The sequence below is a fragment of the Cucurbita pepo genome, chromosome LG15, assembly GCF_002806865.2.
Source record: "Cucurbita pepo subsp. pepo cultivar mu-cu-16 chromosome LG15, ASM280686v2, whole genome shotgun sequence".
Classification (NCBI taxonomy): domain Eukaryota; kingdom Viridiplantae; phylum Streptophyta; class Magnoliopsida; order Cucurbitales; family Cucurbitaceae; genus Cucurbita; species Cucurbita pepo.
The window spans coordinates 6,839,614-6,864,011 of NC_036652.1; the positions used below are offsets into that span (position 1 = coordinate 6,839,614).

The 24,398-nt window shown below is 36.5% G+C and overlaps 5 protein-coding genes across 8 annotated transcripts; 1 reads left to right on the forward strand and 4 right to left on the reverse strand.

Moving 5' to 3' along the window:
* Positions 1–220: 220 nt before the first annotated feature.
* On the forward strand, positions 221–3,549 carry LOC111811487 (GPI mannosyltransferase 1-like). Of its 4 annotated transcripts, none has more exons than XR_002817549.1 (6): positions 221–522; positions 602–784; positions 1,813–2,360; positions 2,524–2,843; positions 2,927–2,973; positions 3,417–3,549. XR_002817549.1 is itself a non-coding variant. In XM_023698359.1 (5 exons), exons 1-4 carry the CDS (start codon positions 252–254, stop codon positions 2,833–2,835), a joined length of 1,314 nt encoding a protein of 437 aa, XP_023554127.1. In that variant the 5' UTR covers positions 221–251; the 3' UTR covers positions 2,836–2,843; positions 2,927–3,333. The 4 variants fall into 4 exon arrangements, 2 of the variants coding, with proteins under 2 accessions (XP_023554127.1, XP_023554128.1); XR_002817550.1 differs by having other exon boundaries at positions 2,932–2,973; XM_023698359.1 differs by lacking the exon at positions 3,417–3,549 and having other exon boundaries at positions 2,927–3,333.
* A 161-nt stretch (positions 3,550–3,710) lies between these two features.
* Positions 3,711–5,585, reverse strand: LOC111811488 (xanthohumol 4'-O-methyltransferase-like). The gene is made up of 2 exons (XM_023698361.1): positions 4,733–5,585; positions 3,711–4,121 (listed from the first exon to the last, which is right to left on the reverse strand). The coding sequence occupies exons 1-2, from the start codon at positions 5,495–5,497 to the stop codon at positions 3,816–3,818; spliced, it is 1,071 nt and encodes a 356-aa protein (XP_023554129.1). The 5' UTR covers positions 5,498–5,585; the 3' UTR covers positions 3,711–3,815.
* A 2,496-nt stretch (positions 5,586–8,081) lies between these two features.
* Positions 8,082–10,316, reverse strand: LOC111811489 (xanthohumol 4'-O-methyltransferase-like). Its single transcript, XM_023698362.1, has 2 exons — positions 9,549–10,316; positions 8,082–8,461 (listed from the first exon to the last, which is right to left on the reverse strand). Exons 1-2 carry the CDS (start codon positions 10,314–10,316, stop codon positions 8,165–8,167), a joined length of 1,065 nt encoding a protein of 354 aa, XP_023554130.1. The 3' UTR covers positions 8,082–8,164.
* A 1,668-nt stretch (positions 10,317–11,984) lies between these two features.
* LOC111811490 (xanthohumol 4'-O-methyltransferase-like) lies at positions 11,985–15,613 on the reverse strand. The gene is made up of 3 exons (XM_023698364.1): positions 14,834–15,613; positions 13,160–13,451; positions 11,985–12,020 (listed from the first exon to the last, which is right to left on the reverse strand). The coding sequence occupies exons 1-3, from the start codon at positions 15,599–15,601 to the stop codon at positions 12,016–12,018; spliced, it is 1,065 nt and encodes a 354-aa protein (XP_023554132.1). The 5' UTR covers positions 15,602–15,613; the 3' UTR covers positions 11,985–12,015.
* A 4,302-nt stretch (positions 15,614–19,915) lies between these two features.
* LOC111811480 ((RS)-norcoclaurine 6-O-methyltransferase-like) lies at positions 19,916–22,653 on the reverse strand. Its single transcript, XM_023698351.1, has 2 exons — positions 21,871–22,653; positions 19,916–20,371 (listed from the first exon to the last, which is right to left on the reverse strand). The coding sequence occupies exons 1-2, from the start codon at positions 22,636–22,638 to the stop codon at positions 20,075–20,077; spliced, it is 1,065 nt and encodes a 354-aa protein (XP_023554119.1). The 5' UTR covers positions 22,639–22,653; the 3' UTR covers positions 19,916–20,074.
* Positions 22,654–24,398: the final 1,745 nt, after the last annotated feature.

Below are 24,398 nucleotides of genomic sequence, written 5' to 3' on the forward strand. Positions count from 1 at the left end.
ATCATCAAGCTGGCCATAAAAAGAAATTAATTAAAATAATAATAGATAATTAATACAGTCTTTAAATATTTTCATAAAAACTGACATTTTAAGAAATATAGTTTGGAAAAGATTGGTTGGGCCCAGATTGCTGGGCCCAATATACGTGGCCCATGGGCTTCAATTTCCTTAGAAGCCCAAGGCCTCCTTCGTCTCCTCCATTTCCCCGCGTCGTCCCGTGTTTCGTCAGCCATTTTTGTTGCAGCACAGCAATGGCGTCCTTTAGCTTCGGCTCCCTGCTGACGCTCTCAGCGATCTTCAGGTCGGTACTTATCATCTACGGCGAGTGGCAGGATGCGCACATGGAAGTTAGATACACTGATGTCGATTACATCGTATTCTCAGACGCTGCTTCTCTAATGGCGTCCGGAAAGTCCCCTTATCTGAGATCCACTTACAGATACTCACCGTTGCTCGCATTTTTGCTCATACCGAACTCTATCTTCCATCGCTGTTGGGGAAAATTTCTATTTTCAGCGTCAGGTATCTTCACCTTTTCATTCGATTCATTGAATTATGATTTTCTGTTGGTTTCTGAATCGGTTGTCTTGATTCTGTCTAGATTTGCTCGTCGGCTTCTTTATACGTACTATTTTGAAGAAACGTGGTGTTCCAGAGAATTTGTGCATTGGTTCTGTTATGGTTTGGCTTTTTAACCCGTTTACGTTTACCATTGGCACCAGAGGAAACTGCGAGCCTCTTGTTTGTGCAATGGTTCTGAAGATCCTTTTGTGTCTGATGAACGGTGTAAGTTTCTTTTCTCTCTCAGTTACAGCTGGAACTGTGTCAATTAGGTGAAGTTGCTAAAATTAATTCTTCAAAGTTGTAGTTTGGAAGAATAGGTAGGAGTTTGCATGACAAGTTGGGCTAATTTTCAAACTTATTTGCATAACAAGTGACTTAGCCATTTATTTAGTGTGAATTTGAGCATGACTCAATTGGTTGAGGCAATACATATACTATGAGGTCAGATGTTCGAATTCTTTTGTGAGATTCCATATTGGTTGGAGAAGGGAACAAAGCATTCCTTATAAGGGTGTGGAAACCTCTCCCCAGCAGACGCGTTTTAAAACCGTGAGGTTGATGGCTGTACTAATGGGCTAAAACAGACAATATCTGCTAGTGGTGGGCTTGAACTGTTACAAATGGTATCAGAGTCAGGTTCCGAATGGTGTGCCAATAAGGACGCTAGGCCCCCAAAGGGAGTAGATTGTGAGATCCCACATTGGTTGGAGAGGGGAACAAAACATTCCTTATAAGGGAGTGAAAACCTCTCTCTAGCAAACACATTTTAAAATCGTGAGGCTGACGGCACTACTAACAGGCCAAAGCGGACAATATTTGCTAGCAGTGGGTTTGAGCTATTACAAATGGTATTAGAGCCAGATTCCCAAATGGTTTGCTAGCGAGGACGCTGGTCCCTTAAGGAGGTGGATTGTGAGATCCCACATTGGTTGGAGAGGAAACGAAACATTTCTTATAAATGTGTGGAAACCTCTCCTTAGACACGTTTCAAAACCGTGAGGCTGACGACGATACTAACAGGCAAAAGTGGACAATATCTGGGCTTGGACTGGGGTTGTGGAACTAAAATCAAGAAAAAAAAAAAAAAGACTTTGCCATGTAGTGTATATAATTGATGGAAATATGCAGTAGCCTAGAAAGATTACTGTTTACTGGGATAATGGGATGTAGCTGTTTACTGGGATATTCGTGCGTTTGTTAGTAGATTACCCATCTGTAGTCTAGTATAACTCCCTTTCCCTGTAACAGGCCAGTTGCTACAAGCTGCATTTTGGTATGGTCTTGTCGTCCATTTCAGAATCTACCCGATCATCTATGCCCTTCCAATACTTCTGATTCTCAATCCAAATCTTTTCAAATCTGATCAGAGCCCCGCTCTTCAGAAATGGAGTCAGCGTGATGAAGAGGCTCCTCAGAGCAATTTAGGATTGCGGTTGGCTCATAGTTTTAGTCCATGGTTTCTTATAAGAACCATAATGACGAAGGAAAGAATACTTTTTGGCCTCATTTCTGGTTCGATTTTCACCTTCTGCACTGGATTGTTCTATTATCTATATGGTTGGGAATTTCTGCACGAGGCGCTGTTCTATCATCTTACACGTACCGACCCAAGGCACAATTTCTCGATTTATTTCTACCACATCTATCTGCACCATGAACACGAGTTCTCGGTCATGGAGAAGCTCATTTCATTTCTGCCCCAGTTGGTAGTGCAGCTCGTTCTCGTTTTTTCGTTTGCTCAAGACCTTCCATTCTGCTGGTTTGCACAGACTGTAGCATTTGTGGCATTCAACAAGGTTTGCATTGAAATCTATTTTTGATCCAAAAAAGTTAGAGCTAGAGCTATGATTCCTGTTAATACATGGTTTTTTTTCGAGTTAATTCTGCTAGAACCGTGTTTCTTGACACCATGGTTTGAACATTTGTATTCTTTTGAAAAACTTTTTTTTTGATCAACAGGTGATCACAGCACAATATTTTGTCTGGTTCTTCTGTCTTCTACCTTTGATTCTTCCATGGAGTAAGATGAAGCTTAAATGGAAAGGTGCATTATCGATATCGATCTGGACGGGAGCACAGCTTCATTGGCTGATGTGGGGTTATTTGCTGGAGTTCAAGGGAAAGAATGTGTTGATTCAACTGTGGATGGCAAGCATCTTGTTCTTGGCTGCAAACACAGCCGTTTTGAGCTTAATCATCAACCAACACAAGCTCTCTGCGCTTTTCACGCTACTTGAAAACACAGCTAACAATACAAAGAAATCCAACTGATGCATTATGTAGGTATTTTATGAGTTAATTGATAGTTCTAATTTTATAATTGTCAACAAACTCTCATTTTGTTGTTAATTTGCTCTGTCAGGGTAGATTCTTGCAATCTCTTCAGAAATGAACTTTGGAGCAGGGGAGGTCAGTCTTGAGCAATTTGTTAATCATTAAGTTATTAATGGAGAATATGAACAAATATTTGCAATTTGAAGAATAGTCTTGCTATCTCTTAATCTTTTCATAGAAAGAGCTACCTCCATAAATTAGGGTACCCTTAAATGATCTGAATTCGTATTTTTGACTAGTAGACTAAGTTAGGGTACCCTTAAGTGATTTGGATTCGTACGTTTGACTAGTAGACAGAAGTTAAACTACTAAGCGTAAGAGCTGTTGTAGTGGATTTGTAGTGAGTGTGTCAAAGTTAGTAAAAGTTTGGAGATAAAACTCTGTTTGAAGGCATTCTTATAGGGAGATTAGTGATTGAAACTTGGAACTAAGTCACATTTTGAGCTATTTCTAAGGCTTATTTCTTACTGGTTTTAATGCTTAATTAGTCAATTTTACACCTCTTGTTTGTTTCGTAGAAATCAAGTATTTGGAGCTATATAGAGAAACCACAAAGATTTGGCTAGTAGTCGAGTGAGGATAGAAAAAAAATCAAGAAAAGGGAAAAAAAGGATCGTTTTTGTGAGATCCCACATCGGTTGGAAAGGGGAACAAAGCATTCCTTATAAGAGTTGTGGAAACTTCTCCTTATCGGATAAGTTTTAAAGTCTTGAGGGAAAAGCCTAAATAAGACAATATCTGTTAGCGGTAAGCTTGTGCTGTTACAGTTTTGAGCGAAAATTTTAGGTATTAAGCGTCAACATCTTTGGAAATATATCGTAAAGATAAACTTCTTATAGAGGATACCCATTTATTTTAGAAACCAAAGTACATGAAAGAAGCCATAGCCCAAAAGTACTAAAATCCCATTTTGTTGTTTATGAAATAAAAGCTTGAATGATGGATGGAACAACTCCAACAATGGGTGTAATTATGCATCGACTAAAACCAGCCTTCTTAAGTAGGTTTGCCCATTCTTCACCTGTTCTTTCTCTTCCCTTTCGAAAACGAGTCATCAACATGATATCTAAAGTTAACCTTATATCCAAAAGCAACTTATTTTCCTCTTTTTCATCAATCACTGTATCTACAATCATCACTTTTCCTGTATTTTCTGGAATAGCTTCCTTGCAGTTCTTCAAAATTTTGATGCACTCTTCATCATCCCAAGCATGTAGAATCCACTGCAATTCATTTCATGTTAAACGAAAATCAAGAAATAAAAATGTTATCAAACAAGCTTAATAGATATTGTCTCATTTGAGCTTTCACCTTCGAGCTTCCACTCAAAGTTTTTAGCGAGAGGTTTCCACACCCTTATGAAAAATGTTTCGTTCTCCTCCTCAATCAATGTGGATCTTATAATCCACCCCCCTTTGGGGCCCAACGTCCTTCTTGGCACACTACCTCATGTCTACCCCCTCCAAGGCTCAACCTCCTCATTGGTACATCGTCTGATGTTTGACTCTGATACCATTTGTAACCGTCCAATTCCACCGCTAGCAGATATTATCCTTTTTGGATTTTTCCTTTCGGGCTTGCCCTCAAAGTTTTTAGAACGCATCTTCTTTATTTCCCCACCTTTATAAAAAATGCTTCATTTTCCTCCCCAACCGATTGTGAGGTCCCACATATGTTAGGCAGTAGAACAAAATATTCTTAACAAGGGCGTGGAAATAGAGCAAACTCATTTTAAAAACCTTGATGGAAAGCTTGAAAGGAAAAGTAAAAGGAGGACAATATCTACTAGCGGTAGACTTGAGCTATTACATACATAACTACAAGCTATACTTACCATGAAGAAAGCAGCATCAGCCTTGGGGACATAATCAAACATACTGCCACCAACATGTTGCACACCCTCGTATTCTTGTGAAGTGCTCACAACATTTGGAAGATCAAAGTTAATACCTTTCATCCATGGGCAAGCCTTTACCAAAACGCTCAAAGTAGTCCCATTTCCTCCTCCCACATCCACCAAACTCCCAACTCCATTAAACATATCTCTACAACTTCCAAGTATTGCAGGCAAAGTAACCACTCTAGCATTACAATCCAATCCCTCATTAAACAGCGTGTTGAATGCTGGATTTGCTGCAGCATAGCTCCAAATGTCCTTTCCATGAGCTGCTTCAAATAGATTACTATGACCTGCCGCATCGGCCTTGACCTTAGCACTTAGATTATGCCATGGTGCAACCATTGTGGGGCTGTTCTCTAGCAGAAGCAAGGAAGCCATGGTCGTGAGCATGCGGGACAATGGCGTTTGGGAATAGGCTATGGGGCCTTCAGCGGTGGTTTGTTGTTTGAAGATGCCGCGGTGGACGAGGAAGCGCAAGATGCGGAATAAAAGTGGTGGAGAGCAGTTTAAAGCAGAGGAGAGTTGTGATAGCGTCATGGGTCTTCCATGGCTTTCAATGGCATCAGCGATTTTAAGCTCTACGGCGCATTTGATTACTGCTGCTTCTGCGAACCCAAATACGTATTTGTATATTTGGATCTTTGCCTCTTCTTCTTCTTCTTCTTTCTTCCATGAAGATTCCTTTGACGTAATTTCCATTGATGTGATATTATCTCTTACTTGAATGTCTTCCAAGTTCTTAATACAATATGATTCTATACATGCATATTATATATATGAAGGCTTTGAGCAAATGGGCTTTGTAACCCCTAGCGTTAAGTACGTCCCTAGCGGTCGTTGTCTTTTTTGGGCTTTTTTCACTTTGGACTTTCCAATCTCACAATCCATCCTTTTCGGGACTCAGCGTTAGCCTGAGCCTAATGATAGCAGATATTGCATTTCTTGGGCTTTCTGATCTCATAATTCACCCCTTTGGAGCTCAGCGTCATCGCTGACACTTGTTCCCTTCTCCAATTGATGCGAGAACCCCCACAATCATCTCCTTCAAGGAAACGTCCTTACTGGCACATCGCCTAGTGTCTGACTTTGATACCAGTTGTACCATTGTCTGGTGTCTGGCTCTGATACCAACTGTAACAGTCCAAGCCCACTGCTAGTAGATATTGTCCTATTTGGGTTTTCCCTTTAGAGCTTCCTCTTAAGATTTTTAAAACGGTCTGTTAGGAAGAGGTTTCCATGCTCTTTTAAAGTATATTTCGTTCTCCTCCCCAACGGATGTGGGATCTAGTTGTAATATTGAAAATTGAGTTATTAAGATATTTTATCCTTTTTAAATAAAAATTATATTAAAAAATAAAATATATTCTAAAAAATTATATAAAAAATAGATAAAAAGTTGTGGTAGGGAATCCAAAAATTTTGGTAGAAATAAGAATTAAGAATATGATGCACGGATGAAGATGGGAAGACTTCCCTGTCTTCACCCCCTATGAGCATCTCTACCTATTATCATAAATTAAATCATAAATGACCTTTATTATACATAAATAATTCAATTAATTCAATTAAAATGATATCTACTCGTGTAGGTTTATATCTTATATTAGTTTCAATTTGGTTTATTTTTAATCTTTTTCTATACTTTTAAAACGTTGATTTTATTTATATTTATAAAATTTTAACAAAATTCCATGCACCATGTGTAAATTCTTTAATACTAAGTTATGATAATATTTATATATATATATATATATTTAAATACTGAAATTATGAAAATAATATATTTTTGGTCATTGAAATTTGATTTAATGTAGTACTAGGGTTTAGGGTATGTAGTGAAAATAATGATAATCGACATTTATTAAATTTATTTCATTGCCGAGTTGACATGTAGATTTTAAAACACTCTAATGAGACCGATTCTAAGGATAAAATGACTAAAAACAGCTAAAGAATTGAAAGTTATTACTTATACTAAGAATGTGCACCTTTCTTTTCGGTGGCTCAATTTTTGTGACTCAATTATAGGAACTTCATGGTTAAACATGCAGGAGAATGTCAGGGCCATTAAGTCCCGAATCCGAACTTCGAATCTTGGGTATGAGTCGTTATAAAACGGAACAATTTTTTTTTCTTTTAGTAACGATTGTTAGTCTGAAAATAAAATAAAACAAAATAATTAAGCAAGAATATTGAGTTTAAAATGGATATGTCCATTTAGTTTGCAGAACGGGTCGATGGGGAATTTCGGTTTATCTAGAGAGGGAGGGAGCGAAGGAGAGTTTTATCCCGTTTAGTAAAATGGGGACGTAGATTTTATTCTCCATCTCAATCTCCCGCCACCACAATATTTATTTATTTATTTATTTATTAAATGTACAAGGGTTTCCATAAATTCGTAATTAAAAAAATAAAAGAAAAGTAAATGGCTACAACTTTTAAAACTGTAGAGTTTCCATAATTGCCTTTATTTAAGTAAACTTTTGCCAAAAAAAAAAAAAAAATTTAATATTTTAAAAAAAAAGTATTGAAAAAAGACAAGCCTTTTGAAATGTTAATGGGTCTTTTTGGAAAAAGAAAAAAAACTACCCCTAAAAAAAATTGAATAAACGTTAATGGGTTTTTAAAAAAACATTTTTTAAAGCAGAGGAATTAATAGATATATTAAAAAATTAAAAAAAAAAATAAAAGTTTAGAGATAATCATTGAAATGATGATAGACGGTTCTCATCTATAACATTTAATAGTTTTATCTCGTAGTTTAAGCACGACCTCTCAAATTTTTTTCTCTTGCAACTAAACCCTAATTTACTGTACTTCTGATGATATATTTGAATGGGTTAGGCTCGTGAGAGTAACATTCAAACATTTTACTGGCTAGTCGAGAATATACTCTTTAATCAATAAAAAATTATGCTAGATTTACATGTACATATTCATTCGAACGTTTTTTAATACGCACATAAGCTTAGTCTAAGACGCACGAACTCAAATACAGAACAAAAGAAATGAATCTTTATACATTTTAACGATTCCCAAGCAAAACGTTTGGTTTAATTTATGATATTGCATGCATTATGGTACAATGTTCTATGTCAAAATATTACTCCAAACGAAATAGAATATTTAAAGCATGACCGCTCTTATTTTTCGAATCATCGTTACAAGCTTTTACAAGACAAACAAAAGACGAAAGATATACGAAATAGAAGCAATACTCAATAAACTTGGGTGTCAATATGAGAATAACTCAACAATAATTACTTTTTTATGAAGTTGAGGGCTTAAATCTCTCGAGAGACTCACTCGTTGTACTGAAAAGACAGATCAAACGGATAAACTTGATTTCGTGTTCTTGGATTGATATCAAACGAAACCTTGAATGATAGATTGGATAGTAGAAGTTGGAGTGATGGTATGTCGACTAAAACCAGCCTCCTGAAGAACATATGCCCATTCCTCTCGAGTCCTTTCTTTTCCTTTTATGGTATGAGCCATCATTATCATATCCAACATCAACCTTATATCGGACACCATGCTTTCGTCCTTTTCGTCAATGACTACTTCAACAATGATCACTTTACCTGTCTTTTCAGGGATCGCTTCTTTGCAATTCTTCAAAATTTTGATGCAATCTTCGTCGTCCCAATCATGTAGTGCATTCTGCAACAACGTTTGAACTCAAAAGTCAAATGGTTAATATTCATCGTCCTACTGTGAATCAACCACGATAGAAATAGTAGATTTCTGAGATCAATATAGGTTGAAGGAAAATTTCTAAGAGGTTACCAATATCGAAAGACGGTTGATGAGCAACTGAAAAAAAAGATGCATCTTGTTAGTAATATAGACACTAACTTTGAGTTCTTTTAAGCCTTTCTTAGCTATCCTATCTTCAGAATTGCTCTCATTCGGTTGTTGTCTTGGTTCATTTATGTACTTCTCTTTTACTCGAATATCACAGCGTGAGATCCCACTCTTATCTCAATGACACCATAGAGATATTAAATGAATGAAATTGGGAGGAAATTTTGGGCGGGCTAATACCTTCTCGACACTATCGAACCTGAAATCCCATATGATGGATGCACCATGCATAGTAGTCAGACTACAACTACGTAACATGACCCTCTCAAGCATAACGCCTAGCTCGAAAATACCACACAAGAGCAGAAAGGGAAGTGGAAGGTCCTTGAACGCTATACCAGCTCCTTTTAAGCTAAGGAATCTTTTTCGTTCATCTTGGGATTCTAAGGTGGTTCTCACAATATCAGGGGTTTTTCGGCCAAAGTTTTCACTGAAGCAAATCGATATATCTGATAGAGTTCCATTACTATCATTTTTTTTAGAGGAGGGGAATGAGTGCCAACAAGGACACTGGGCCTCGAAGGGGCTAGATTGTGAGATCCAAGGGTGTCGAAACCTCTCTCTAACTGACGCATTTTAAAAACCTTGAGTGAAATTTCGAAAGGGAAAACTTAAAGGGACAATATTAGCAAGCGGTGGATACATAGGTTAAGTACTGTTTGTTAACTATTTGACTTCTGAAAACTTACGATTCTTTCACCTATTAGCTTATTTATATTGTTATCTACTTTATAACGTCATCAAAATTCAATCCTAAATTTTGAAAAGAACAAAAATATTTTTGTAAGAAAGATAAAAACGATAGTAAAGAAACCGTGAGTTATAATTTAGAGACTTAAGAACCTATGAGAGACGTGTTAAAAGACACAAATAAAGCACGAACCATGATGAAAGCAGCATCAGCCTTCGGGACAAAATCGAACATATTCCCACCAACATGTCGAACACCCTCGAACTCTTGTGAAACAGACACAACATGTGGAAGATCAAAATTAATACCTCTAATCCAAGGAAAAGCCTTCACCAAAACACTCAAACAACTCCCATTTCCTCCTCCAACATCCACCAAACTTCCAACTCCCTCAAAAACCCCTCCACACCTTTCCAATACAGCCGGCACAATAACCACCCGAGCAAAGGAAGCCATGCCCTCATTCATCACCATATTATGCGACGAATTGGCTGCACAATACCTCCACAAGTCCTTCCCATGAGCCATCTCAAATGGCTGAGTCCCCCCATCATTGGCTTTGAGATATGCACTCAAGTTGTGCCATGGCGCCAACATCACAAGGCTGCTCTCCAACACATGCATGGGAGCCAAGTTGTGCGCCCCACTGCTTGTGAGCAGCCGGGACATGGGCGTTTGGGCGTAGCTTTTGGTGGGCTCTTCTTTGAAAATTCCTCGATGGATGAGGAAGCGTAGGATGCGGTGTAGAAGCAATGGAGAGCAATTTAAGGAAGATGATAGCTCAGTGAGTGTCATGAGGCCTCCATGGGCTTCGATTGTGTCGCCAATTTTGAGCTCTATGGCACATTTTATGACTGCCATTTCAACGAAACCAAATATGTATTTCCATACTTGGATTTTGATATCATTGCCTTCTTCTTCTATCTTCAATTTGGAGTCTTTGGTACTAATATCATCCATTATTGCTTCAAATTGCCTTGATTTGTTCTAATTTTAACATATATATATATATGAACAAAGGGAAAATGTTGAATGGCATTGGAGGTAGTGGTTGAGTAAAGGCCAAATATTTTAGTTCTATGATTGATTTTCCACTTAATAATTCTAATTAAAGAAAAGGCAATTTAATTATTTTATTGATAAAAGAAAAATCTATTGGAAACCCTACTCATAGTGGAGATATGGAAGTTTTCTCTTTATTTCGATCTTTATTATCGCAAAAATTTTAATTTATTTTTATTGAGATTGGATTCGGGATTTTATGCAAGAAATCTAGAACCCAGTTTGAATAAAAATGAATCAAGAAATTTGCAATAATTTAACGTATAATTTCCCTTTTCAATAGTTTCGGATAATTTCCCGTTTGGGCAGAGTTGGTGGTGGGGATGAATAGGGAGAATATAATTCATGTTTCTGACTCGATTTAGCCAATGTAGAGAAATCTCTTTATATTTTCTCCCTATTTTCGGTTTAAATGGAGATTTTACGGTTCTAGATGAGTCTCCATGTTATGGAACCGTGTGAGTTGAATGGCGATCTAGTGGAAACCTTTGGATTAAAAAAAAGAAAAAAAAAAGAACTTTAATTAAGAAAAAAAGGGGATCGCAATTGATGTAAAATATTTTGAAATAATTCTTGTGCTCGACTTTGTCTAGACAATAAGAAGTGGGGAATCAAAATGAAATCTTAAATAAACTTTTTCACCTAAAAAAACAAATGTTTAGCCACTAAAAGGAATGTGTATCACTTCTAAATCTAACATTTTAAACATTTTTCTTCGTTGTGTTCGGGTGATTGAATCAGTCGAGTCTTATAAAAATTCATTATATATCATATTCTCATCAACATGTCTCTATTTAAACAATTTGAATCAAATCATTTATAAGGTTACAAAACAAGTCCGTATTTATAATGTTACTTAGATAAAATATCCAACTTTGTCTATATTCTAGAGATTTTATACCATGCAATATTGTAAATGTTCAGTGTCGAGCTTAATTTTGGTGATACGAGTGTTGAGTATCGTTTTTAAGATTGAATTTCTAGTTCAATTAAATAATACTTCAGATTCTAGTGGTATAGGAGCTAGACCCTGAGCCAGTGTATCAACGAGGACGCTGAACACTCAAGGAGGATGAAATGTGAGATTCCATATTAGTTGGAGAGAAGAAAGAAACATTCATGGTGGGAAACATTCCTTCTAATGGTGGGGAAATCTCTCCCTAACAGACGCGTTTAAAATCGTGAGACTGATGACGATACGTAATGCGCTAAAGCGGATCATATCTGCTAGCGGTGGGTTTGAACTATTACAAATGGTATCAAATTTAGACACCGAATAGTGTATTAGCGAGGATGCTAAGCCCTAAGGGGGTGGATTGTGAGATCCCACGTCGGTTAGAGAGGAGAATGAAACATTTATTACAAGAGTGTGGAAACCTCTCCCTTATAGATGCATTTTAAAACCGTGAAGTACATAATGGGCCAAAACGGATAATAGAGATAGTGTTCGTTATTATAATACAAACCCACTGTTATTATAATTAACGACATTGGTACCAATCCCAACTCGAACTAGTTTGAGTGTTTGAGGAACTAAACATAGGACAGTCTTACAAACATAAGTAAGTTCAAATTGTGTTTTTTGGACATGGACATGTCAAAGTGTTGAGATATATTATTTATGGAATATATCCTAGATATTATATCTTAATATTCTTCCATTTATGGTTAGATTTATAGTATATTTTATTTTATTTTAGTATTTAATTATTTTATATTTTCCTCATTTGTACTAGCTTGTATCCTATTTAAAGGATATCAATATCAATGATAATACACACCTTCCCAATTATATTTTCTATCTCATTCTTAACATGGTATCAGAGCACCGATCTTGATATTCCTAATATCAAAGCATCGATCGTGGTATTCCTAATACCCCCTTGGACTCTGAGTCCAAGGGGAGTATTACCTAAAGCCAAACCCTAACCAATCAGTGAAGTCTTTACCATCGTCAATCATCCAATATCAAGAATACGTTATAAGCATCTTCAAATTTCTCACCAAGCTCTAAGGTGACAAATTCAAGATGTTCGTATTTTCTTTCACAGCCTCTCAAGTGATCCAAAGCACCGATCTTGGTGTCATTATCCACTAAAGCATTTATGCATGGACCAACAAGTGATCAGGGAGGATATTCACTTGTTCCAAATCAAATTAAATGGACAAGTTATCAATCCTCGAGTCAATCATTGCAGTCTATTTCTAAAGCATTTATGCATGGACCGAGAAGTGATCAGGGAGGATATTCACTTGTTCCAAATCAAATTAAATGGGACAAGTTACCAATCCTCGAGTCAATCATTGCGGTCTATTTCTGAGTCTTGCATCTTTCTTGAAAATTCAATAATTTCTTGAAAGTCTAAAAATGCAAACCAATCAAAGGCGGTCTATTTTTTTTACGGATATTTTCATTACTGAGAAGACAAGAGTGAAAGACAACTTGGGTGTTATTGACCTACCGTAAAGACAAGTTAAAGACAAGTTGGACGTGATTAACATACACTCTCCAACTTGAGGGGGAGTGTTGAGATATATTATTTATGGAATATATCCTAGATATTATATCTTAATATTCTTCCATTTATGGTTAGATTTATAGTATATTTTATTTTATTCTAGTATTTAATTATTTTATATTTTCCTCATTTGTACTAGCTTGTATCCTATTTAAAGGATATCAATATCAATGATAATACACACCTTCCCAATTATATTTTCTATCTCATTCTTAACAAAAAGGAAGGCTTGAATAACAGATTGAACAGCTGGAATGGGAGTAATGGTGTGTCGGGAAAAGCCAGCCTGGTGAAGAACATAACCCCATTCTTCAGCTGTTCTTTCCTTGCCATTTTTGGAATAAGCGATCATCGCCATGTCTAGCATCAATCCCACATCGGATAGATCATTTTCTTGTTTTCCCTTAAGAACTGCTTCTACAATTATCACTTTTCCTGTCTTCTTTGGGATTGCTTCTCTACAATCCTTCAAAATTTTGATGCATGTCTCATCATCAAAGCCATGTAGAGCCCACTACAAAATAACCTCAAAAGTTAAATCTTCTTTTTCATCTTCATCATACATATATAGATGCAAGGGAGAGGTTAATCTAAAGTCTACGTAGTTATGTATTTTAGGTTAAATTATTACTTTACTTTTAAAATTTATAGGCAAAATAATTATAAATTTGAAAGTTGAGGGATTTATAAAACATTTTTTTGAAGTCTTAAAACTTATCAGACACCAAATTGAAAGATATAAGTGTAACGACCCAGGCTAGAAAACTGGGTGATGGGCCAGTAAGGAGGCTAGCTCCAAAGAGGGTGGATTGAGGGGTCTCACATTGATTGGATGAGAGAATTAGTGTCAACAAGAACGCTGAGCCCGGAACGAGGGTGGACTGTGAGATCTCACATTAGTTAGAGAGGAGAACTACAACCCAAGTCAGACAGTGGGCGATGTGTTAGCGAGGAGGCTGAGCTTCGAATAGGCCCTGAACGGGGGTGGATTGTGAGATCCCATGTAGTTGGAGAGGAGAACTACGACCCAAGTCAGATACTGGGCTATGTGCTAGCGAGGAGGCTGAGCTCCGAAACTAGACACTGGGCCCTGAACGGGGTGAATTGTGAGATTTCACATTAGTTGGACAGGAGAACAACGATTCAAGCCAGACACTGGGCGATGTGCCAGCGAGAAGGCTGAGCTTTGAAGCCGACACTAGGCCCTGAATAGGGTGGATTGTGAGATCCCACATTAGTTGGAGAGGAGAATTACGACCCAAGCCAGACACTGGGCGATTGTCAGCGAGGAGGCTGAGCTTCAAAGCTAGACACTAGGCCCTGAACGGGGTGAATTGTGAGATCCCACATTAGTTGGAGAGGAAAACTACGACCAAAGCCAGACACTGAACGATTTACCAGCTAGGAGACTGAGCTCCGAAGCCAGACATTGGGTCCTGAACGAGGGTGGATTGTGAGATCCCACATTAGTTGGAAAGGAAAACAACGAACCAAGCTAGACACTGGGGGATGTGCCATCGAGGAGGCTGAGCTCCGAAGAGGGTGGATATGAGGCCTTGTGCCAGCAAAGACGCTCGGTCCAGAAAGGGTAGATTGAGGTCTTGTGTCAGCAAGGACGCTCGGTTCAAAAAGGGTAGATTGAGGGGTCCCACATCGATTAGATAAGAGATTGAGTGCCAACAAGGATGCTGGACCTGAAATTGGGTGGATTGTGAGATCCCACCTAATTTGGGGAGGAGAACAAAACATTTTTCTATAAACGTCTGAAAACTTCTATCTAAAGACTCATTTTAAAAAACTTTTTTAAAAAGTCTAAAAGAACCATATCCGTTAACTGTGGGCTTTCGGCTTGATCGAGTACATTATTAGACACTTGCAAAGTATGTGGATACCAACCATGAGGAAAGCAGCATCAGCCTTGGGAATACAATCAAACATATTGCCACCAACATGTTGAACACCAATGTATGGTGGTGAAGAAGCAACAACATGTGGAAGATCAAAGTTGATGCCTTTAATCCATGGGCAAGCCTTAACTATCATGCTCAAGCTTGTACCATTGCCTCCACCCACATCCACTAAACACTCAACTCCTTCAAAAATCTCTCCACAATCTTCAAGTATTGCAGGCACACTCATCACCCTCGCAGAGCATGCCATAGCATCATTAAATATGGCGTTGAGTATTGGGTCAGCAGCAGCATAGCTCCATAAATCCTTGCCATGAACAGCCTCAAATGGTGCTGCTCCATTGTCTTTAATTCGCGCGCTGAAGCCATGCCATGCTGCGAGCATCACCGAGTTGCTTTCCACTAGAAGAAACGGAGCCAGGATGCTGTCGCTGCTACTGGCAAGCAGCCGAGACAAAGGCGTATGGCTATAGCATGTGAGATTTTCGCCTGTGATTTCTTGTTTGAAAATGCCACGATGAACCAAGAATCGCAGGACGCGGTGTAGGAGTGAGGAAGAACAATTTAAAGAAGATGATAGCTTGGAGAGTGTCATGAGGCCTCCATGGCTTTCGATTGTGTCACCAATTTTGAGTTCAATAGCACATTTTACCATTTGCATTTCGATGAAATTAGATATGTATTTCCAAACTTGAAGACGAGCGTGTTCATGTTCTTCCTTCTTTGAAATGGATTCTTTCAAAGCAAAATCCATTAGGAATTGGATATCTTTTTTCTATTTGGATGATATCTTTGTTCTTATACATCCTAATATTTATAGATTGGGAGGAGGGGAGACTTGAATTACCCAAAAGCTGGTACATATTGTTATTTTTAGATTTTTTCTTTCCTGTTTCTTTTCAATGTTTTTAAAAGGGTATGTTAGGGAGAGAAGTTTCTACATCTTTATAAACAATGCTTAGTTCTCCTCTCCAACCGACATGAGATCTCACAATCCACCCCCTTCAAGGTCTAGTGTCGTTGCTGCCACACCGTCTCATGTCCACCCCGTTCGGGGCTCAGCCTCCTTGCGATGGGGATCTCACAATCCACCTCCCTTCGAGACCCAACGTTCTCACTGATACTTTCTCCAATTGATGTGAGAGCCCAATCCTCCTCCGTGCGATGTGAGATCTCATAATCTACTCTCCTTCGGGGCCAGCGTCCTCGCTAGCACTCATTCCCTTTTTCAATCGATGTGGGACTCTCAATCCTCCCCCCTTCGAAGCCCAACGTCCTTGTTGGCACACTGCCTCATGTCCACCCCCTTTGGGGCTCAGCCTCATTGCTCGCACATCACCTGGTGTCTGACTTTGATACCATTTGTTATAGCCCAAGGGCACCGCCAACAGATATTGTGTCTTTGTACTTTTTGTTTCACATTTCCCCTCAAGATTTTTAAAATGAGCTCGTAGAGAGAGATTTTTACACCCAAGAATGTTTCATTTCTCTCTTTAATCCGGGTGGACTCTCACATTTTAATTTATTTTTATATTTTAAATTTGGTGTAAAATAAGTGATTGAATTTTAAATTTTATGTTTAATGTGTGACTAATATATTTCAAAATTACAAACTTAATTTTTTTTAAAATTTTTTATAGTATAAAAAGATTAAACTATAAAATATTAAATATGTCAAAATTTATTATCTAAAGTTTTATTAAACATTTTTAAATTTAAAATATTTAGATAAAAAATTAATACTTTTAAGCTTAAATATGAAAGTCTAATTAAAAAAAATATTAAATACCATTAAAGTAGTAATTTATGTGTTTTGAGTCCAATTATTGCTATTAAAGATTCAGCTCTAAAAATTTAATTCTTATAAATATGCATACACTACCTTCATAAGATTATCCAAGAATAATTTTGATATGAAAAATAGGGTTATGACGTAGACACCGTGAATATTTTACCTTATGAGGATTTTTTTTTTAATGAGATATACATATTCGTTCAGATAAAGTGAGCAGTTTAATATTAAACGTTTGATCTTAAACTTTTACAATAATGGATAGTGGTTAGATCTCCCATTGATAATAATTATTTATATAATTAAATTGAATGGAAATTTATTGTATTTCTAATTTAATTCAGGGTTCTTTTTAATTGTGTTTAATTAATTGATTTCATTTTAATTTCAATAAAAGTTCATTAAGTTAGAAAGCAATTATATTGGCTACCCTTCTACATTTACTTCCATTTAATTTTTCACCCTCTTATTTAGAAATTATAATGTTATACTAACATATTTCTAAAAAAAAAAAAAAAAAAAAAATTCATTAAGTTAGAAAGCAATTATTGTATGTTAAAAACTTTGAGGGCAAGTTCGAAAGGAAAAATCCAAAGAGGACAACATCTGCTAGTGGTGGGGGTTGGACGGTTGTAAATAGTATCAGAGTCATACACCGGACGATGTGTCAATGAAGAGGCTGAACTCCGGAGGGGGTGGACATGATGCAGTGTGCCAACAAGGACGTTGGGCCCTGAAGGGAAGTGGATTATGAGATTCACATCGGTTGGGAGGAGAACGAAACATTTTACATAAGGGTGTGGAAACCTCTCGCTAACATATGTGTTTTAAAAACTTTGAGTGGAAGCTTAAAAGTGAAAGCTTAAATAAGACAATATCTATTAGCAGCACAGTTAGACTGAGATGATGAAGAGTGCATCAAAATTTTGAAGAACGGCAAAGAAGCTATTCGATATAATACAGGAAAAGTGATAATCATAGATTCAGTGATCGATGAAAAAGAAGAAAATAAGGTGCTTTCAGGTATGAGGTTAACATTGGACATGTTGACGATAAGTCGTTTCCAAAATGGAAAAGAAAGAACAGGTGAGGAATGTTGAGGATTATTGAGAGTAAGTCCCACATTGGTTAATTTAGTGGAAGATCATGGATTTATAAGTGAGGAATACTATCTCCATTGGTATGATGCTTTTTTTGGAAAGCCCAAAGCAAAGTCCTAAGAGCTTATGCAATATCGTACCATTGTGGAGAGTCCTCATTCCTAATAAGGAATGAGCCAACCTACTTATTATTAAAGGCTGGTTTTAGTCCATACACCCATTGTTGCCTTTGTTCCACATAATAATTATGGCTTCGTCACAAACGTGCTCCTACGGGACGTTTGCGAGAGATTGTACAACACTCACTCCAACTCGAAATCGTGTCACCTTCGACCTAACAACGTATAACCGGCTTATTGGGATATGGAGCCTACGGTGGCTTATTCAATCCTTACTAAAACTATATATGGAATGCAGAGACAACAGTTTTAGATTTACTCACGAGACAGTCCATCAGAGACAACAGTTATATCTGTCAAAACTATATACCAACAGTTATATCTGTTAAAACTATATACCAAATCCAATGTGGATGTTATTTTGTCTGTGAATGCAGAGAATCAATTTTATTTTTCGGATACACAAAACCACTGTTATTTAATTAACGACATTGATACTAATCTCAAGTGGAACATAGCTCAACTGGTTACACGTTAATATTTTATTAAAATCTCTCTTATTTTTTTAACTAAAAAGACTGACAACATACCAGAGAAAAGTACGTTCAAATACTCCTTTTTTGGATAAAGATAGATCAAGGGAAGGCTTGAATGACAGATTGAAGAGCTCGAATGGGAGTAATGGTGTGTCGAGTAAAACCAGCTTGGTGAAGAACATAAGCCCATTCTTTAGCTGTTCTTTCCTTGCCGTCGTTGGTATGAGCCATCATCACCATGTCTAGCATCAATCCCACATCCGACAGATTATTTTCTTGTTTTCCCTCAAGAACTGCTTCTACAATTATCACTTTTCCTGTCTTTTTTGGGATTGCATCTCTACAATTCTTCAAAATTTTGATGCATGTCTCATCATCCCAGTCGTGTAGAACCCACTGTCAAATAATCTCAAAGTTAATAAAAAGAGGATAATATTTGCTAAAACTACACCGGTGTGATTCTTTGTTTATAATGATTTATAGAATCAAATAAATTATACAGAAATTGGGACAAGCCATAAATGGACATAAGATATTTGCCTAATAGTAACCATGTTAAATCTTCATGGAAGACAGAATATCTCAATCATACAAGATATTTGCCTAATATGGTAACCATGTTAAATCTTAATGGAAGACAGAATATCTCAATCATACANACTTTGAGTGGAAGCTTAAAAGTGAAAGCTTAAATAAGACAATATCTATTAGCAGCACAGTTAGACTGAGATGATGAAGAGTGCATCAAAATTTTGAAGAACGGCAAAGAAGCTATTCGATATAATACAGGAAAAGTGATAATCATAGATTCAGTGATCGATGAAAAAGAAGAAAATAAGGTGCTTTCAGGTATGAGGTTAACATTGGACATGTTGACGATAAGTCGTTTCCAAAATGGAAAAGAAAGAACAGGTGAGGAATGTTGAGGATTATTGAGAGTAAGTCCCACATTGGTTAATTTAGTGGAAGATCATGGATTTATAAGTGAGGAATACTATCTCCATTGGTATGATGCTTTTTTTGGAAAGCCCAAAGCAAAGTCCTAAGAGCTTATGCAATATCGTACCATTGTGGAGAGTCCTCATTCCTAATAAGGAATGAGCCAACCTACTTATTATTAAAGGCTGGTTTTAGTCCATACACCCATTGTTGCCTTTGTTCCACATAATAATTATGGCTTCGTCACAAACGTGCTCCTACGGGACGTTTGCGAGAGATTGTACAACACTCACTCCAACTCGAAATCGTGTCACCTTCGACCTAACAACGTATAACCGGCTTATTGGGATATGGAGCCTACGGTGGCTTATTCAATCCTTACTAAAACTATATATGGAATGCAGAGACAACAGTTTTAGATTTACTCACGAGACAGTCCATCAGAGACAACAGTTATATCTGTCAAAACTATATACCAACAGTTATATCTGTTAAAACTATATACCAAATCCAATGTGGATGTTATTTTGTCTGTGAATGCAGAGAATCAATTTTATTTTTCGGATACACAAAACCACTGTTATTTAATTAACGACATTGATACTAATCTCAAGTGGAACATAGCTCAACTGGTTACACGTTAATATTTTATTAAAATCTCTCTTATTTTTTTAACTAAAAAGACTGACAACATACCAGAGAAAAGTACGTTCAAATACTCCTTTTTTGGATAAAGATAGATCAAGGGAAGGCTTGAATGACAGATTGAAGAGCTCGAATGGGAGTAATGGTGTGTCGAGTAAAACCAGCTTGGTGAAGAACATAAGCCCATTCTTTAGCTGTTCTTTCCTTGCCGTCGTTGGTATGAGCCATCATCACCATGTCTAGCATCAATCCCACATCCGACAGATTATTTTCTTGTTTTCCCTCAAGAACTGCTTCTACAATTATCACTTTTCCTGTCTTTTTTGGGATTGCATCTCTACAATTCTTCAAAATTTTGATGCATGTCTCATCATCCCAGTCGTGTAGAACCCACTGTCAAATAATCTCAAAGTTAATAAAAAGAGGATAATATTTGCTAAAACTACACCGGTGTGATTCTTTGTTTATAATGATTTATAGAATCAAATAAATTATACAGAAATTGGGACAAGCCATAAATGGACATAAGATATTTGCCTAATAGTAACCATGTTAAATCTTCATGGAAGACAGAATATCTCAATCATACAAGATATTTGCCTAATATGGTAACCATGTTAAATCTTAATGGAAGACAGAATATCTCAATCATACAAGATATTTGCCTAATATGGTAACCATGTTAAATCTTAATGGAAGACAAAATATCTCAATCATACCATATATTTGCCTATAATAAAAGATGAAATATGATATATATGACAAACCATAATTCATGACTAAATATCCTTAACACCCATCTTCAAGCTGAACATCTTATATTTTCGATGAGAACGTTGATGAGGATTCTGAGGTTAGGGTTTATCTTTGAAGGATGAAGGGCCGATTGGGAAGAAAATGAAATAGGCTATGTTGGCGGAAACCAAATGTGTTGGAGAAGGTGAGGTTGTATGTATAGAGTATGGTGGAGGGTGGGCTTGTGAAGAATGATTTGGAGTCCAAAAGGTGGAGCCGAAGAGTAATCAATCGGCGTCAAAGCAAGCAGTGGTGGCGAAGAAGAATCCTTCAGAAGCCATGGAAAAGAAAGATTGGGGTTGCTAAACCGAATGAGCTATGATACCATGATAATATTTTGCTAGAACCACCCCCCTAAATGGTGGTGAGGTTCTCTATTTATAATTACACACAAAAGGGGAAGAGCAATTAATAGATACATGACAAATATGATATCTATGGTAAAACGTAATAAATATCATACAAAATATTTGCCTATAATAACGTGTCAAATATGGTAACTATGGTAAACGGTAATGAAAGACAAAATATCCTCAATTATACAAGATATTTGCGTGTAATAAGGAATCAAATATGATATATATGGTAAACCACAAGATTAAATTTCCTTGACACACACCAACTCGATCGATAGGAAGAGAAGTGAAGCCACTTTATAGTTCAACAAAGTTTAGGAGTGAAGTCCGTAAACTCGAATGAATCTTGATTCTTTCCTTTCGAAGAAGAAGAAATGAATGATTCTATGATTCAAATATGGAATAATATTTAATAGATCTCCAAACCATTCAAAGGTTATTGAACTTTACAAGTTCTTGAATTTCAAATTTAATATCTATTAAAATTTCAAAATATGTCGATCTGACTTACATTAGACACAAATCTAATCAAAGTTTTACAGATTTATTAGACATAAATTAAAAAGTTTAAGGATTTATTAGACAAATTTTATAACTTTTAGACTAAATTGACTAACGATAGAAAGTTTGCCAACCTATTATCCAGATTTTAAAATTTAGAAACTTAGAAACGTATCAAATACAAGGTTATTAGACACTTATGAACGACCAAATAGATATAATTTAAGTGTGCATGTATACCATGAGGAAAGCAGCATCAGCCTTGGGAATGCAATCAAACATATTGCCACCAACATGTTGAACACCAATGTCTGCTGGTAAAGAAGCAATGACATGTGGAAGATCAAAGTTGATGCCTTTAATCCATGGGCAAGCCTTAACTATCATGCTCAAGCTTGTACCATTCCCTCCACCCACATCCACTAAACACTCAACTCCTTCAAAAATCTCTCCACAATCTTCAAGTATTGCAGGCACACTCATCACCCTCGCAGAGCATGCCATAGCATCATTGAACATTGCATTGTGTATTGGGTCAGCTGCCGCATAGCTCCATATATCCTTGCCATGAGCAGCCTCAAATGGTATGGCTTCATTGCCTTTAATTCGCGCGCTGAGGCTATGCCATGGTGCGAGCATCACTGGGTTGCTTTCCAATAGAACAAACGGAGCCATGCTGTTTTCGCTGCCACTGGTAAGCAGCCGAGACAAAGGTGTATGGCTATAGCGTGTGAGATTTTCGCCTGTGATTTCTTGTTTGAAAATTCCACGATGAACCAAGAATCGCATGATGCGGTGTAGGAGTGAGGAAGAACAATTTAAAGAAGATGATAGCTCGGGGAGTGTCATGAGGCCTCCATGGCTATCGATTGTATCGCCAATTTTGAGTTCTATCGCACATTTTATGATTGCCATTTCAACGAAACCAAATATGTATTGCCAAACTTGAAGACGAGCGTGTTCATGCTCTTCCTTCTTTGAAATGGATTGTTTCAAAGCAAAGTCCATTAGGGATTGTGTATCTTTTTCAATTGGGATGATATCATTGTTCTTTCACATCCATATGTATATATAGATTGGGAGAGAGGGAAAAAGAAAGGAGAGTTAAATTATTAAGTTTTGTGTTGGATGTGAAATCTAAAATTTTGATCATTTATCATCAATGAACTTATTTAACATAATTAGACATGTGTTTAATTTGATATTGATAAAAAAGGAAAGATATTAAATGTCAATGCCATTAAATAGTTACCAATTATCATTATTAAAGTTACTGGAACTTAAAGTTATCATGAATATGTATTGTCATAACTCTTATTAGTTGATAACCAGAATGGTTTATATTCTATTCAGAATTAGCATTGCTGTGCATATATAAAAGCTTAAGCTTGTCTACCATTGTTTTGAGACATGAAGTTATTGTCATTTTGTATTTGTCAAGTGACATTTGGGTCACACATGAAGTCATTGTAATTTTGTATTTGTCAATTGGGAGGATGTAACGACTTAGGACCACCGCTAACAGATATTGTCCTCTTTGGGCTTTCCTTTTCGCGCTTTCCCTCAAACCTTTAAAACGGATCTGCTAGGGAAGATTTCCCCTTCCAGGGTGTTTTGTTCTCCTCCCCAACCAAGGTGGGACATCACAAATGAATTTTGTTGAGAGGCTTTGTAGGGTGAGAGTGTGAGAGATACACTTGTAAACATTTTGGTTATAGTGATTGGTTAACACCGTGGATGGAGGAGACTTTCTTCTCTCCAAACCATGTAAATTTATGAGTCTTTTTGTTTAATTTCTGTTTGTGGGTGTGTGAGTCCAATCAATCTTGTTTTCACTTCTAATACAACAATTTGAGTATCAAAACATTAAAAGCTGTGACGTTGCGACACGAAAAAAGAAAGAAGACTTAAATTATTAAGTTTCGTGTTGGATGTGAATTTTAAAATTTCGTGCCTAATTGAATTAATCAACCTAATTAGACATATGTTGAATTTAATATTTAAGAGTAAAATTTTTAATTTTTTTATTAAAAAAGGAAATATCTTAAATGCCAATGCCATTAAAGCTACCAATTATTATTATTAAAGATATCTCTATAGGAACTTAATTCTTATAAATATGCACACACCACCCTAGCAAGATTTTAAAAAGATGAACAATGCCCACAAATAAATATGCAAAAATAATTTCTATTAAAAAAATTAAATGGGACGGAGATGGAGACAAGATATCCATTCTTAGTTTAACTGGCGAGGGGTTTTGATCTATTTGATCTTATGACATGGATACACATCGAGACAGAGTGAACATCGTAATGTTGAACGTTGATTCTAAACTTGCAGAAAGAGACCGTAGTGATTTGATATTGAATCTGATATAAAGATCGATTGCAATTAAATCTTTAGTTTTCTAAAAGGTCGATAAATAGTTTATTATTGTTAAAAGTTGACATTTATTGTATTTTTAATAAACTTAGGGTGCATTTTAGTTAGAGACGTTGGTGTCTCTAGAGATACTTTTTTTGTTTTCTTTTATCTCCCATTTCAATTCTCATTTCTCTTTTTCTTTTTTTACTTCGTGGGTTTAGCTTTTATTCATTTTAGCTTTGGATATAATCCTAAATTTCTACTTACTTAGAGTCGTTACCATCATCATCTATACTCATATGTGAAATTAAATGTTTAAAACTTTATCTTAAAACAGTATTATGGATTTACGTGTTCGAAAACATCTTTAAACGACACAAAAAAAAAAAAAAAAAAAACGG